General features: G+C 32.9%; 1 protein-coding gene across 3 annotated transcripts in view; it reads right to left on the bottom strand.

The window, feature by feature from the left end:
• Window positions 1-17,596, bottom strand: part of GBE1 (1,4-alpha-glucan branching enzyme 1) — a 277,101-nt gene that overhangs the window by 81,395 nt on the left and 178,110 nt on the right. For all 3 annotated transcript variants that reach the window (XM_053220694.1, XM_053220693.1, XM_053220695.1), the window contains exons 8-11: window positions 16,858-16,973; window positions 12,428-12,555; window positions 8,027-8,125; window positions 2,750-2,860 (exon numbers count right to left, since the gene is read on the bottom strand). In XM_053220694.1, the coding sequence (XP_053076669.1) occupies window positions 2,750-2,860; window positions 8,027-8,125; window positions 12,428-12,555; window positions 16,858-16,973 (454 nt within the window). The remainder of the gene's footprint in view (window positions 1-2,749; window positions 2,861-8,026; window positions 8,126-12,427; window positions 12,556-16,857; window positions 16,974-17,596) is intronic.

Here is a 17,596-nt window from a genome sequence, read left to right on the forward strand (position 1 = left end):
CCTTATTTTGAGGGCCAAGAAAGAATTAGCTCCGAATACGGCTGCTGGCACAAGAATTCTGAAAGTTTGATTAGATGGTAATTGTCGTCTATCTTACTCCAGTTCAAATTATTTCACTTTATCAAAGTAGACTCTTTGTTCTCTGACTCAAAGGTAAATATTTTAAATCTAAACATATGAAGTGGAATGTGTACAGTTACAGACTGAATTGTGTCCTCAAATTCATGTTGAAGTCTTAACCTCCAATGTGACTATATTTGGAGAGAGGGTCTATAAAGAGGTAGGTAAGCAAGATTAAATGAAGTCATAACAGTGAGGCTCTAACCCAATGAGTGGTGTCCTCATATGAAGAGAAAGGGTTACCAGGGATAAGTGTACAGAAGAAAGACCACGTGGGAACAGAAAGATGGCCATCTGCAAGCCTCCGGGAGAGGCCTCGGGAAAAACTAAACCTGCGGACACCTTGATTTTGGACTTCCAGAGCTGGGAGAAACACATGTCTGTTGTTTATACTGTCCTGTGGGATTCAGTTATTGCGGTCCTAGCAGACTAATACATGTACCAATAAAATGCAGTTTCAATCAGACATACAACTCAGAGTGCTGTACAAACTTAGTTCAAAAATAGGCTCCATCGCTAAAACAGTTTGAAGATAACGCATAGAAGATATACACGTTAGTTAATAGATAATACTGGTTCTTAAACAATTTTGTCCTTTTCACTTGTTTTAAATTGCTTTGTTATATTCTTATGTGTGACTGGGTTTATTTCTTTAAGTTATGATTATATTACAAAATTATTTTGATAAATTCTGATTAGATTTTTACCAGGATGTCGATTTTTCTATAGTATTCATCTTATAAATGCACATCTTTATAATTTTATCAGATTTAAGATTCAATGTATTTTTGCTTTTAGAAAGAGATACAAAACTTGCATCTCTTTGTACATTACTGACAATTTGTCATACCGGGCAGAATTACATCAGTCTTTAAAGTATGAAATAATTCTTGGTAAATCCATAATTTTCTGTACATTTTGGGAGTAAAACTACGAAAATAGTGTAGGTGTTGCATCCTTAATTTATTTAACCCATTCATTTACTTCTTCGTTCATTTATCTAAAATAAATATATCTAGGGAGCTCAAATATGTTAAAATTGCTAGGAGTTTGCAATATAAAGAATTTATGCATTTATTTTAGTTTTCATTATTATATATCTGGTGAGAGTTCCTCCACACTTATTATTACCTGTTTTTTTTTAAATTTTTTTTTAATTTTAGTTCTCCTTTTTTTGGTAAGTATTGATTTGATCTGCTTTACAGGCAATTTAAGTTGAAGAGAAAGCACTGCTCTGATTTGGAAGATACAAAATTTAATATACGTTTACATCATGAATCAGCAAACTTTTTGTAAAGACTGCATAGTACATATTTTAGGCACTGGGGCCACTTTCTCAGTCTCCACCACTTAAATCTACCATTATGCCTCAAAAGCAGCCACAGACAATACATAAGTGAATCAGTATGGCCATGTATCAATGACTTTTACAAAAACAGGCAGCAAGAAGAACTTGGTACATGGGCTTTAGTAGCTGACCTCTGGTCTACTTAACTGTTTCTTAATAATTAAAGGAGACAGCTGAAAATCTACCTGTTTACCTTAAATGGTCAAATTCTGCTAAAATAACAAGATTATTGTTTGAGCTTCAATTTCCTTGATGCACATACTGCAAATAATCTCAGAAATGTTTACTGTCTCCTTTATAATGCATACATGTTGTTTATGTTTATAAGGATTAATATGGCTTTAAATAGCTAAATGGCCTTTGTTCCTACCTTTACTTATGTTTATTGAACGACTACTAGGAGCAGTCACAGTGCTAAGGCTGGATATATAAAGGTAATGGAAACAAATGTTCTGCCTAAAATGTGATGAAAGCATGGAGAATGAGGCCACTATTTTTCCCCATACAACTAGATGAAGACTTCAGGGAGAATATGACATCAGAGTCAGGGCAGGAGGGCTTCATAGGAGCTCCCCAGGTACACTAGGCATTTTCAGGTGTGTGGGGAAAGTACCTGATTGGAACAAGGATGAGCTAGTCAGGAATGGGTGGGAATTTTATAGTCCTGAAGAATAAAATGCTTGGAGAGTTGAGCAGAGAATAAAGGTGGAAACTTTGGCTTGGGCCAGAATTTAAGTGGCCTTGAATAAGAAGATCTAATCAAAAGATGTGGGTTGACAAAATGAGCTTGGCTCTTTGGAAAATATCTCAGGCTGAGTTAGAAAGGATGGGCTGAAGCCGGAGAAACAGGGGTCAGAGTGATTACTTAGCAAGAGAATTCAGTGATTGCAGGAAAAAAATGATGAAAGCTTGTCAAAAGGCATAAAAGAAAACCTCTAGAAGGAAAACTAAAATTGAAATTAAAATTAACCTGGATCAGAACCAATATTCCTCTTGTTACAACAAAGGAAAACATGTAGGAGAACACTTGCAACTGTCATTTACAATTTTTTAATTACAGTTTTGCTGAGTAAAAATAGTACTGCGTTTTGAAGCTAGAATTTATAGATCTGTAAAATATTTTTTAAATGTTTTCTAAGTCTGAGCAGTTTTCACATAAAGATAGCTATAAATTATATTAACTGTATTAAACCTCAGAAATTTGTATTTGGATATTTTTGTATTAGATATGTTAATAAATACAGAGAGAGACACAATTAATTTATACACATATTCATTTACCTGATCATGGCTCTCTGCATAAGCAATGCATTTTTCAAGGTAGCGTCTGTTTGTGAGTGTGTATACAATATTGCCCATATTCCAATCTTCATCTTTAAACTCTTTAAGTAGCTAAATACAAGAGAGAAAATAATTTGAATAAACCATTATAGTTCTTACTTTATTTAAATCACTATCTGAGGGCATCCATTGCAAATCCAAATTATTTGACATATAGATACAAGTGCACCCACATAGCAAAAATATCTTAGGTTAAACATTTACTAAAATCACAGATTTTATACAGACTGTCCAAATGACAGTGATGTGGTGTGTATGTGTGTGTGTGTGTGTGTGTTTGCTTTTGTGCAGATGGTTTGATCAGTGCACTTTAGGATTTTTTCAACTTTTTTCCCCCATAACAACTGCTACCTCTTGATTAATGACCACAGTGAAGTGTTATTGTGCAATATATCTGTAACTTTCAAAAGGGAGAGATATACTTGCTACATTTTTAGGTTTGAATAAAGAAAATTTTAGCAGGAATAATGTTTTGTTCCATTCTTTTAAAAAAGTGATAACTAAAGAAAAAAAAAACAACTTGAAAGTTTAAAGGCTAATTATCATGAAATAATTACCATCTTAGCAGACAACACACCTCTCTCTACTTCAGTCTCCAATCTGGTTTCTGCTGCATTTTGATGCAAATGACCTTGCCAAGACTGCAAATGACTAACTCTTAGGTAATATTTTCTCTATCTTAGGCAAATATTTGCTGTACATGTTGAGTGCTGACTCTATACTTTCCCATGAATGGCTTTTCTTCTTAGTCTACTAGAGTGAAATTCTTGATTGTTTTGTTTTCCCACCTCTCTAGGCATCCTGCAGGCTCCCCCTCTGCCTATCCTATAAAGTTGATGCTCCTTAAAGTTATTCCTAAAAATAGCCTCTTTCTTCTACCCAATACACTCTTTCTGCATGGGCTCGTTAATCCGTCCAAAGTGTCAACTGTACTCTGATATGCAGAATTCCAAGATGGTCCCCATAATTCTTGCTCCCCCATATTCACATTTCTGTGCAGTCCTAAAGTGGAGGTGGAACCTTGTAAAATATGATAGATGTCCTCTGAGGAAACCATGAGGTAGCAAGTGAGTAATGTTTTAAGTTATCAAGATTGTGAAAATTTGTTACACAGGAACTAAAGCAAAACTGCTGCAGATTTTGGTACAAGAAATGGGATTCAGGCCTGTTCATATCTTCCTTTGTTGACTTTTGTTCTATGGAAGTCAGAAGTGCTTATCCATGTCTCATAATTTCAGTGTGAATTGTTGGGCACCAGACAGCAGATTGTGTTAGGCAGAATAATGGTCACCCATAGGTTGTTCACATCCTAATGCCCAGAACCTGTGAATATGTTCCCTTACATGGAAAATGACTTTAGAAATGTGATAAATACATTGAGATGGGAAGATTATCCGGGATTACTTGAATGGGTCCAATATAATTGCAGGGACCTTTGTAAAAAGGAGGCAAGAGTGGTCAGAGTAATAGAGAAATATGAAGATGCTACTCTGTTGGCTTTGAAGATGGAGGAAGGGGCTATGAGCCAAGGAGTATAGGTGGCTTTTAGAAAACTAGAAGCCTTTAGAAAAGGCAAGGGAACTAGACCACCAGAAGAAATGCAGCCTTGTCAATACCTTAATTTTAGCCTAGTAAGACCCATTTCAGATCTGTGACCTAAAGCACTTTGAGAACTATATAATGGCTAATTGGTGTTGTTTGAAGACATTGTTGTGGTAATCAGGTACAGCAACAATTTGACACTAATGTATGGACCTACACAAATATGCCCACTTAAATTTGACTAATGTGCAAAGATAATTCAATGGAAGGATAGACTTTTCAAGAAATCATGCTGGAAGAGCTGGAAATCCACAACAACAACAACAACAACAAAAGGAAACTTGAAGTAAGGAACTAGGTCTTACACATTTGTTGCACAAAAATTAATTCAAAATGGGCCATGGACTTCGAGTGCAAAAGTACAAGTATAAAATGTTTAATAGAAAACATAGGAGAGTCAAAGAATTCTTAGTCCTGATACCAAAAAAGGTCCCTGTAAGAAAAAAATGATAAATTGGCCTTCATCAAATTTATTATAAAGAACTTTTACTCTGTGAAAGTCCACATGAAAAGGATAAAAAGATTAAGCAACAGACTGGGAGAAAACATTTGCCAACTTCATATCCAACAAAAGAGTTTAATCTAGATTATATAAAGAACTCTCAAAACTCCAGAGTAAACAAATGATCTAATTAGAAAATGGTCAAAAGACACAAATAGACATTTTATCAAGGAGGATATATAGAGGGCAACTACACACATGAAAGATGTTCATCATCATAAGCCACTAAGAAAATGCAAATTAAAACCACAGTTAGATATCACTACACATCTATTATAGAATAACTAAAACAGGTGCAAGGATGTACAGAAAGTGGATCTCTCCAACATTCCCAATGGGCATGAAAAATGGTACAGTTATTCTGGACAAGTTTCATAGTATCTTAAAAATTTAAATATCCATCCACTTAAACATCCAACTACTATATGATTTAGTAATTGCACTATTTGTCATTTATCTTAGAGCAATTAAATTTTATGACCATACAAAATCTGTACACAAGTGTTTATAGCATCTTTATTTGTAATAGCCCAATCCAGAAACAATCCAGATGTCTATAATGGGTGAATGATCAAACAAAGTATGGTCTATCCATACTATGGAGTACTATTCAGCAATAAAAAGGAATGCACTACTGATACGTGCAACAACCTATGTGAATTTCCAGAGAATTTTGCTGTGTGAAAAACGGCAATCCCAAAAGGTTAAATATTGTATGATTTCATTTATATCAGATTCTTGAAGTGAAAAAAAAATTACAGAAATGGAGATCAGATTAGTGGTTGCCACAGATTAAAAAGTGATTGGGAAAACATGAGGGAACTTTATGGTGATGGAGTATTTTATATCTTAACTATACCAATGTCAGTATCTTGGTTGTGGTACTACAGTATAATTTTGCAAGGTGTTACCACTTGAAAATACTGGTTTTCTCACTGTATCACAACTGTTCTTACAACTGCGTGAGAATCTACAATTAAAAAACTTTCTATAATAAAAATACAAAGTGCTCAGTAATTTTTGGTGGAATTAATGTATAAATGAATGAATTCAATTAACCACTTATTTCAATTTAACATAAAACGGTAATAAAAGGTAGGTAGGTAATAAAAATGATAAAATAAAATAAAAGGGATTGCAGCAAATTTGGCATATTTTAGATAGGCAAGTATTTGTTCAGTAAATGATTAAATATGATTAAATGTGGTATTCCAAACTACTGATTTTGAACAATACAAGTAGAAATAATTTGCTTTTGAACAACAAAAACATGAATGAAATTTAGCATTCTGACTTAACTCAGACCCTATGGGGAAATAACAATGAATGCCATATATTCTGAGTACAGCTACCATTTAGATTAATATTCCTGTGTACCTTTTGAGGAAATAATAGTCAATTATGAGATTATTTTTTTAAATGCACAAATTACAAAAGTAGGGGATATCACTGAGCTTTTTATAATATTATTTTAACTTTCTCTTGTCTTACTAACTAGGGTTCCCACTTTGGTGATGCAAAAAGATTTTTAAATAATTACATAAAACAGAAGATAACATCTGCCTTTAGACAATTCACAATCTAAGAAGACATCATGGTCCTAAACATAGGACAGTATACTTTTCCACTTGTATGAGGTACTAACTAGTACAGTACCTTGAGCATACAAGGTACTAAATGTTTTGTAAATTAAATTAAATTAAATTAAATTAAATTAAATTTAAATTAAATTAAATTAAATTAAATTAAATATTTTTTAAAAATGTCATCATTGGTAAGAGAAGGAAATACCCACTGTGGGCTATGAGTGATGGGAATAATTCTAGGTTGATGTACCCCCTGAAATATTCTTAAATCTGCACAAAAACTGATGGAGGCTTTTCAGTAGGAGGTGAGAAAAGTAATACTTGGCACTTGTGAGGGGAAAAAAGTCTGCATGGAAGATTGGAAATCCTAAAAGATGGTGGGTAAAGACTTTTAGACCAAGGTGAGAAAATTGAAGACCACACCATTTTTTTTTTTTTTTTAATGACAGATATAAAGCAACTTTCCCAGGTATTAAAGCTAGAATACATATTTGTTTCTTTGATTTTCAGTCTAATCATCTCTGGAAAACATTTGCTTTTTTGACTTGATAATGTTTAGGAATCATTATAAATGGAGAAGCAAAAATTATGTTGGTAAAGATTTAATGTCACAGTTGTGTATTGCACAAATTGCCTGGAGAGTACAGGGAAGAAAGTTAAGATAGGATTACAATAATTAGTTCCTTCAGAGCAGGCTCCACGGTTTTTCTATCCAAGGTTAAACATATCTACAGTTCACGGTGTACTAAAGGGCTCATCAGAAAACTGATTATTTGATACAAATATGATTATTTGATACAAATACAAAGCTGACTCCTTATGCATATTCAGCCTGTCATCAGGGACATAGCCACTCAGAGTGTTCTATGTCAAATCTGAGTCTATATAAAAACAATGGTCTTTTAGGCAAATATTAAATAAAACAAAATATAATCGAAGCTACTTAACTATAATAAAATTTAATACAATTTTATTACAAATAATGTGCAAGGTGTCATCTACAATTATGCATTCCTAGTGCTTGGCACACGGTAAGGATTTCTAAATGTTAAATAAAGGAATGGATGAATCCAAATCTGCTGAGGTAAAAACATACTATGAAGCAAGTAAGGGGAATTAAGGAGTAACTTTTACATTGATGAATTGCAGGCAGAAATGGATGCTTGATGAAGTTGAATGTGTTTTATACAGAGAGCACTGAAGTTTCACAAAACTGCAATGATAATGCAAAATTTCATATACAGAGCTCACGTTATAGTAATATTTTCTCCTTGCCTAAATAACACAAGTATGAATACTTTAAACTAGAACTTTTAGAAGTTTGTGAAACATCTTATTAAAAAGCATAAGAATCAACACACTAATGAGAAAATTTTTTAATACTTCAATTATAATGATTATAACATTTATAACTAATGATCACAAGTTAAATAAATCAAAGAGATAAAAAATAAACCAACAAAATACATAGTATTTTGGAAAAATACTATGCATAAAAATGCATAAAAAAAATGCATAAAATCTTACCTGGATCCATTTATCTGGAATTGCCATAGCTAATCGATAGTCAAAGCCGACTCCTCCCTGGGAAATCGGAGAACAGAGAGCTGGCATTCCTGACACATCCTAAAACAAAGTCATCAATAGTATCAGTTCACATTGTTCAAATTCTTAGGAAATATTCTTTTGACAGTAGAGAATAAATAAAATAAATAGCCCCATAAATAAAAACAGTAAATGGAGGCATATCTTTTTGGAGTGTTTTGGTAGCATAATTGTAAAAGTAGTTAAAACTATAATGGGAGATTTCATTTCCCACTAAGTTTTTGTGTAATTCTTTTCACTGCAGGACAACTTCAATCTCATGAGGCATTTTTTTCATTTTTTTCTTTTCCTTCGTATGACAAAGAGAACAGAAAATAGTAAAACGATTACTGCTAAAACATAGTATCTTAGACTTACTTTTGAGCCACTGTATGAACACTTAGCTCTTGCTTTCAAACACAAAAATACATGTGGCATATATCTGCTGTACTTGCTCTCTGCATAAAGTACTGACATGGAGCATATTTTGTGAGCATCTAGCTTCTGATGAGATAGAAGACTTAGTATATTAAGAATGAAGCAATAAGATGGCTTTCACTATAGTCAGTCACACTTGAAATGGATCTAAAGGGTATCTAGTGGACCTTCTTCATCTAGAAGACACAGAAACTGAAGCTCACTCAGGTGAAGGGATTTCTAAAGATATGTTTCTCAATGATAGGGTCAGATGGCAGGCACTTCAACAAAGTATCTTCCTCCTCTGTCATGCCACCACTAGATTACTGATAATTGGGAAGTTAAAAAAAAAAAAAAAGATGGGATAAGGAACCAGATGTAGTAAAATATATTATAATAGCAACTCTGGTCTCACGTGAGACATGTATTAGCAATTCTAACTCTACAACATCTTTGAAATCAATTCTTCTCCTTTGCTCCATTTCTACAACCATCATCCTTCTTATTTAATCTTCATTACTCCTTGCTGAGACCATTATGCTCCCAAAAGGAATTCCCATCTCCAGTTTCCCTTCACACTGACTGCTGCCAAAACAAAAGCTTATGAGACAGCCCGCTATCACTGCCCAACAATGGCTTTCGATAGCCAACAATCGAACACTCAAATTCTTAAGCTAAAGATTCAATTCAACAATCATCCTTTAAACACTGACAAAATAATTTCCTATTTGATTATCTGCCTCCTTATGTGTTGTTAGAATGTAGGATCCATGGGGCAAAGGTGTTGTTGGTGTTCACTGATATATGCCAAGAATTCAGAGCAGTAGGAGTAACTGGCATGAAGCAGGAACTCAATAAAATTTGATGAGTGGATGAATAAAGGCACTGTCAGGAATTTAAAGGTAAATAAGGCAGAATATTTGACCTTTGGGATTCATAACGTAAGACCTAAATAAACATATACACACTTATTATCATGAAATGATAATGCCATATAGTTGTTACAATTTTAACTAAAGTACACAGAAAGCAGAAGGGAGAAGCCTACATCTTTCCAGCATAATTTCTATTATATTTCAAGTACTAAATACATCATCCATTTTGAAATATTCACTCTTCCCTGTGCTTGTCACAAGCTTTTCTATGCATGTCACTGCACAAACTCTTCCTTGTATTATTATCCTTACTTTCTAAAAAGACTATTATACACTCAGAACTCTCTGAAATTTAACTCAAATACTTTTTCATCTACAACACCATCCCCAAATTCTTCCCACAGAAAAGGTGGAAAAAAGAAATATATAATCTCTCTGGACTTACAAATACTTTATTAATTGCTTTTTAATGGGAGACAGATACACTTAAATATAGTGCATAGTGGAATACATCTGTAAGAAAAAGAAATATTTGTCAATAAAATCTTGGTTCTACTTAATATTTCATAGGTTATAAATGTAAAAGGAGAAAAAAGTGAAAAGGATGCATGCTTAATAGAAAAAAAAAAACATTTTCAGAGAAGTTGTATCTATTACATAGGTCACATTTTCACTGATACAGTAGGTATTTAGCTTGATTCCTTACAAACATTGGCTGTATATGTTTTAAATACCAGGTACTCGTGTTAGGCAATGGAATTATAAACAAAAATGCTTTCACAGAAGAGTTCTCATGAGACGAAGTTTTCCTAAGACTGGTGATAGGCTGGTATTAAAGATCAAGATACTTTTTCTCAAGAAACATTAAGGTGCCTTCTATATTTGCTCTAAAGGTAGTTTTAGGAAATACTTTGATAGGAAATAGAATCTGCTAAGAAACATATTTGGACACCACTTGGTCTTGACTTCTAAAACTGAATCCTTAGAAAGCTACTCCATTAATATATGTGAGATATTTGCGGTTCTCTTTTGAAAGAGGAGAGTTAATGACTATCCTTTTAAAAATCTTAAAAAGAAAAAAAAAGGTAAACATAAAGGCCACTAAAATAAATATATTTTAAATATAAAAAAGTTGATACCTGCCAACATAAAATATAAAAATGATTATGTGTTCCAAATAAAGTTAAAATAGTTTTTATTTTTATATTTAAGGATCACTTATGACTATGCCAAAGGGAGAGAAAACCTCAATCAAAAAAATATTTTAATTAATATACCAAATAGAACCATGGGAAATGGTAGGTATATTCTAGGAAAAAAAGGTTTCAATTTCAATAACTATCATTGTAAATAAATTTAAATTTCTACTATAGGACTTTATATAAATTGCATTACTTATTTGTTACACCATATTCCTTTCTTAAAAAAAAAAAAAGTTCATGAGGATCAATTTCACATTTGAAGAGACTCCCACTAGACAGAAAAGTGATGTACTGAAATTGAAGTAGTTTTCAATTTAAGCAGAATAAATTGAAGACACATCTTGTTAAAAAAAAAATCTAAAACCAAGTAATATAAAGTAGACTAAAGTCTCAAAGTTTCATTGGTAGAAACACTGATAATCAGACAAGGGCTCCCTAGATGATGAAACTATTTTACTTGAAATGAACGGAGAGATCAATGTAACAATTTTACATTTCATGTATTAAATAATTGCTTCTTTTTCGTCAGTACCCAATTTTGATTTGTGCTGTCATTAATTGTTTATAGTAATTTTTCACTTAAACTATCTCTGCTTTGAATTGCCATAAACATAATCGACAAACTTTTTTGATGTTTGACAGATAAAATAAAACTATATAAAAGACAAAATAAAAGTTTAAAATACACTCTGACATTAAAACATATTCAGTGCATAAAGTATTAGCAAGATTTGTAAGATATGACCGAATTTAAGTAGGTAGGGAGTGTGGAATAATACAGGATAATCAAAATGGTATTATAATTGCGTGTTTTAAAATTCTATATAAAAATTTATTCAGAAATGTAGGATCCACTGCTCTGGTCCTAGAACATATTTAGAAGGCAAAATGTCTAAAGGAGGTAACTGTTCTCTATCCAGAGATAAACAAGGAATCATTCCACCTAGTTGAAGATTCGGGGTTTTGAGAAGACATGGATAGAAATAAGTCTATACAAATAATAAATACCACAGGAAGAAGGCTGTCATTACCACATTTCATGCCCATGAACTAAATGCCAACAATGTGAAAATACAACTGAACTCTGACTCTTCTAATGATATTCTTGCTATTTTTATATGCCAACCGCCACACTTTTTACAGAACAGTTTTAACATACTAAATTCAATTTTAATAATAATTTCTAGTAAGAGGACTCAGAAAACCAGAGGGATTTTAGAACTAAATCTAAATTAGCATAAGCATTTAACAAACTTCTTAATTTATCACATTTATCACCAAGAGGGGAATTGTCAATTATGCATATACCGAATTATATCATTACAGTGCAGCTTTGGGACAGTTAATCATGAACCTTCAGTAATCATGAATAACTAGTGAACATTTGGCAATCCAAGAGCAATAACGTAAACAAGAAAGGTAATCGCATCAGAACAAGAGAGACTTCAGAGAAGCTTGCAGGCAGCGATCCATGCCATCTCTAATGATTAAACCAGGAATGAAAAAATAAATAAATAAGCAGACACACATTAATATTCAATTCTTTTCTCTGCTGAAGGTCTCACGGTGGAAGGACCTGTCCACTGATTAGGATATTTTACTTTCTAACCATTGGCATTTTCTTTTTTAACGATGGAATGATGACAAGTAATTAGTGCACACTATCTCCTAATAGAAAAACACTGAATTCTAAATAATGTGCCACCCATACAAGATAGCTGCACTACGGTCAGGGTCCAATTTCAGTTATGCAATTATTGACAACATGAGATTAATCATTCAAATATTGTATGCCAACAAAATGTTCTATATTAAAGGGGTTCAGAGGGTAGAGATCATTATGGCTTTACCTCAGCTACTGTTATAGAATCGGGATACAATGTGTGAACCAAATGATTTGCCAACATGAGATAAATCAAGGCATCTTCATCAACTTGAAGTCCAAAATATTCATGGTAATCACCTGAAAAAGCTTGACCTAGAGAACAGAAAATCGATACAGATGCATTATGTTAACATGCAAGTCTCAACTCAGCACAAATGCCCCCACCAATTAGTCTACTGAGATCAGTTTTGTTATCATAGCAAAGTGTAATGAGCCTTAATAGCACATAATATTATCATTAGCAAATATATGTTCTGACTTAGAAAAGTACTCCGTATCAAACATTCAGAATTCAGATAATCCTGCAAATCAATTTTTGCTTTTCAAAAGCAAACAAAGCACTTTAATTGAAAATTTGAATTTAATTTTAACATAATTTTGAAGGAAAAACATGAAATGATACCAAAGGGAATTCTAGATTTCAACTTATAGGTATATATATTTTTTGCATGTCAAGAGATTCCTGTGAAGTAAAGAAAAGCAAATATGAAAACCATCATAAAATTGAGACAAAATGTTTATATTATTTTAAATATGTGCTTCAATTTATGCCATACAGATTTCCTATGATGACAAAAAGATTTTAACATCCTCCAACTTCCTTTTACCTTCTCTTTCCCCACATCCTAATTTTGGTTGCTTATAGTATGTATCACTTATTGGGGTTATACTATTTGCTTTCTATTCTTTGAATTGTTACTCATTTTTCATTAAATCCAATTAGTGTTCAACACCTGCCTTTCCCCCAACCTCCCCCCGCCCTGCTTCCCTACATCAAATTTTTTATTTTGACTCATTGTTTTTTCAGTTTGCTGGATTCCATCACTATATGGTATTTTCTGGAAGTTTTATTCATCAAGCTCTTTCAAATTTATACCTGAATGACAAATTCAATTATCAATTTTCGAGTTAAACTTTGTTTCCCTAAGGATTTTGTAGACATTGCTGTTAGCAATAGAATAGTATGAGTTCAGCCATTGTTTTCATCTATACAGGTAAATTGCTTTTTCTTCCTAAGATGTCATATGCTGAACTTCTTTTTATCACTGAATTTTATAAATTAAACACTTTGTGTCTTGATGTTAATTACTTTGCCTCATTTTTCCCCCCAATTCATTTCCCTAACTCCACAATTCCTTGGAAGATACCAAGGCCTCAGAAGAGAGAGGTTCTACAAGGAAATGCAGGAGTTGCATATGTAATCTAGAAGGTGTTGTAATCTAGGAGAGACTCCTTCTTAAATTTTGCCATGTTTTCCTTTTTCATTCCTTAAGTCAGCTTCTCTCCAAACTGGAAGATATCAGTGAAATCTATCATGTTTTAATAGATACAACTTCTTTCCTAGAAACATTTCATGGGGGCAGCACCATGCAAGATTAAGAGCAGATAGCAACACACTCTGAATACAGCTTCATTTCTTGGCAGCCACTTTTCAAAATTTACAAAGTCCTTGTTTCAGACTGGTTGTTGCTTGGTAATATTTGGCCATTAAAAAATAATAATTATTCTCCATGTTATCTACTAAGCGATTAGGATTCTGTGATCCCATTTCTTTGCGAAAATAAATTTTTTTTTAATGTTTTATTTATTTTGGAAAGAAAGAGAAAGACAGACTACAAGCAGGGGAGGAGCAGAGAGAGAGAGGGAGACACAGACTCTAAAGCAGGCTCCAGGCTCTGAGCTATCAGCAGAGCCTGACACATGGCTCACATGGCTCGAACTCACCAGCCATGAGATCATGACCTGAGGCGAAGTTGGACACTTAACTGAAGAGCCATCCAGGTGCCCCTCTTTGCACAACTTTTAAACTGAAGGTCTCTGATCAATGATTTTAATTACAAATTCATTTATAATTAAATTTTAACTGTGAACACCTCTATCTAAAATATACATATTTTCTACAGTGTTTAATATGCAAATGAATCCACACATTCACAAAGGTTCTCATTTATTTTTTGTTGTTGTTATTTTTTTCTCATTACAATTGCTGTCATGTTAACATCCTATGGGTGCTGCAATAAACTGTTTGCTTAAAAATATTTTATTTCTTTCACTAGGACTTCTAGTGCTGTGTTGAATAAAGTAGTGAGAGTGAATCTCCTGTCTTGTTCCTGATCTTAGGGGAAAAGCTCTCAGTTTTTCACCACTTTTAATATTTGCAGATGACATGATGCTATATATAGAAACACAAAAAACTATTAGAACTGAAAACTGGATTTAGTAAAATCGCAGGATACAAAATTAATATACAGGAATTTGTTAAATTTCCATATACCAATAATGAATAGAAAGAGAAATTAAGAAAACAATCCCATTTAGAGTGGCAGTAAAAAGAATAAAATACCTAGGAATAAACGTAATCAAGGAGGTGAAAGACCTGTACTCTGAAAACTATAAAACACTGATGAAAGAAATTAGAGATGACATAAACAAATGGAAAGCTATACCGTGCTTATGGATTGGGAGAAACAATATTGCTAAGGTGCCCATACTATCCAAAGCAATCTACAAATTCAATGAAATTCCTATCAAAATATCAATAGCATTTTTCATAGAACTAGAATAAAACCTAAAATTTATATAAAACCACAAATTACCCCAAATAGCCAAAGCAATCTTGAAAAAGGAAAACAAAACTGAAACTATCACAATCTCCCATTTCAAGGTATACCACAAAGCTGTAGTAATCAAAACATAGCAGTGCTGGCACCAAAATGAACACAGAGATCAATGGAACAAAATAGAGAGTCCAGAAATAAACCCAGACTTTTATGGTCAATTAGTCTATGACAAAGAAGGCAAGGATATTCAGTGGGAAAAAGACAGTGTGTTCAATAAATAGTGCTGGGAAAACTCAACAGCTACATGCAAAAAAAAAATGAAACTGGACTCCTTTCTTAGATCATATGCAAAAATAATCTCAAGATAGATTAAAGACCAAAATGTGAGATCTGAAACCATAAAATTCCTAGAAAGAAACATAGGCAGTAATCTCTTTGACATTAGACATAGAAACATTTTTCTAGATAGGTCTTCTTCGGCAAGGAAACAAAAGCAAAATTATACTACTGGGACTACAACAAAATAAAAGGCTTTTCACGGTGAAGGAAACCATTAACAAAACAAAAAGACAACCTACTGGATGGAAGAAGATATTTGCAAATGATGTGTCTGGTAAAGAGTTAAATATCCCAAAAATATAAAAAAACTTATACAACTGAACCTCAAAAAAACAAATAATCCTATTTAAAAATAGGCAGAGGACATGAATAAACATTATTTCAAAGAAGACATACAGATGGCCAACAGACACATGACAAGATGTTCAGCATCACTAATCATCAAGAAAATGTTAATCAAAATCACAATGAGATATCACCTCATACCTGTCAGAATGGCTAAATAAAAAACACAAGAAATAACAAGTATTAGCGAGAATGTGGAGAAAAAGGAACCCTTGTACACTGTTGTTGGGAATGTAAACTGTTGCAGCCACTGTGGAAAACAGTATGGAGGATTCCACATTGCCCCCCCACCCCCAAATTAAAAACAGAACCACCATATGATCCAGTAATTCCACTACTGGGTATTTACTCAAACAATACAAAAACACTAATTAAAAAGATATACGCACCCCAATGTTTATTGCAGCATCATTTACAATAGCCACAATATAAAACAACCCAAGTGTCTACCCAGAGAAGAATGGATAAATAAGTTGTGAATATATATACATATATACATACAAACAATGGAATATTACTCAGCCATAAAAGAGAATGAAATCTTGCCATGTGCAACAACATGGATGGGCCTAAAGGGTATAATGCTATGTGAAATAATTCAGTAAGAGAAAGACAAATATCATATGATTTCATTCCTATGTGGAATTTAAGAAACAAATCAAATGAACAAAGAAAAAAGGGATAAACCAAAAACCAGACTCTTAAATACACAGAATAAACTGATGTTGCCAGAGGGGAGGTATGTGTGGGAACGGGTGAATTCTGAATAATGTACAGAATTGTTGAATCATTGTTTTGTATACCTGAAACTAATCTAACACTGTATGTTAATTACATATGAATAGAAAAAAAAATAAATGAATGAAACATATTTAAAAGAAAGCTACATAGTAAGGATAGCATATTAAGTAGATATATTTCACAGAAAGTATTATCTTTTATTTACTTATAAAATGTATTTATTTCTGACCTCTTGCCAAAAAGGGATCAGAAGTCTCTAGAGAAAAGACATACACATTGGAACTAATAAAAATCAAGCTAACACTAATGGTCATTGGAAGCTCTGAAACTGAACCCCAAAGCTGGTTTTAATCTACCAGTAAAAAAACAAAAATCATTATTTGCATCTGTAATATATCAGTTTACCTACCCATTCCATGGTGATGATAGAGCATGGACGTAACGCCATCAAAACGAAATCCATCAAAGCCATATTCTTCTAACCACCATCTTATGTTTGACAGAAGGAATCTTAAAACTTCCCAGCTATAGTATTAGAAAAAAATATACTTAAACACATTGTTTATTGTGGTTTCTTTAATTGTTATACAGTTTGCTAAGAGTATTAATTATAAATTTCTATCTTAGGAATCATGATGTTCAAAGAAATATATCACTTAAAAAACAGAAAACCACTAATATTTATCACATTTGTTTGATGAAATTCATTCTAAGGATTATTAAATTTCGATAGTTGCAAAATCACTTAATACCTATGAAAAATGAGAAAAAAATGTCTAAGTTGGGTCCAAAGTGCAGGGGCTCTCTTGTTCATACCTATGTCCTCAGTAACCCTACAGTGATTACTCCATAGTAATGCTTACAACAACAACAATGAAAAAAATCTATTACTCATCTCTAAATTTTCAAGATTTTTCATGTAATACATCCAGTACATAGTTCTTCCTTTCAGAAAATATAATGTCATTATCATTAGAAAAACTGCCTTCAATAAGAGACTCTTAAAAACTGAGAACAAACTGAGGGTTGATGGCGGGTGGGAGGGAGGGGAGGGTGGGTGATGGGTATCGAGGAGGGCACCTTTTGGGACGAGCACTGGGTGTTGTATGGAAACCAATTTGACAATAAACTTCATATATTGAAAAAAA

The sequence above is a fragment of the Acinonyx jubatus genome, chromosome C2 (assembly GCF_027475565.1).
Source record: "Acinonyx jubatus isolate Ajub_Pintada_27869175 chromosome C2, VMU_Ajub_asm_v1.0, whole genome shotgun sequence".
NCBI lineage: Eukaryota > Metazoa > Chordata > Mammalia > Carnivora > Felidae > Acinonyx > Acinonyx jubatus.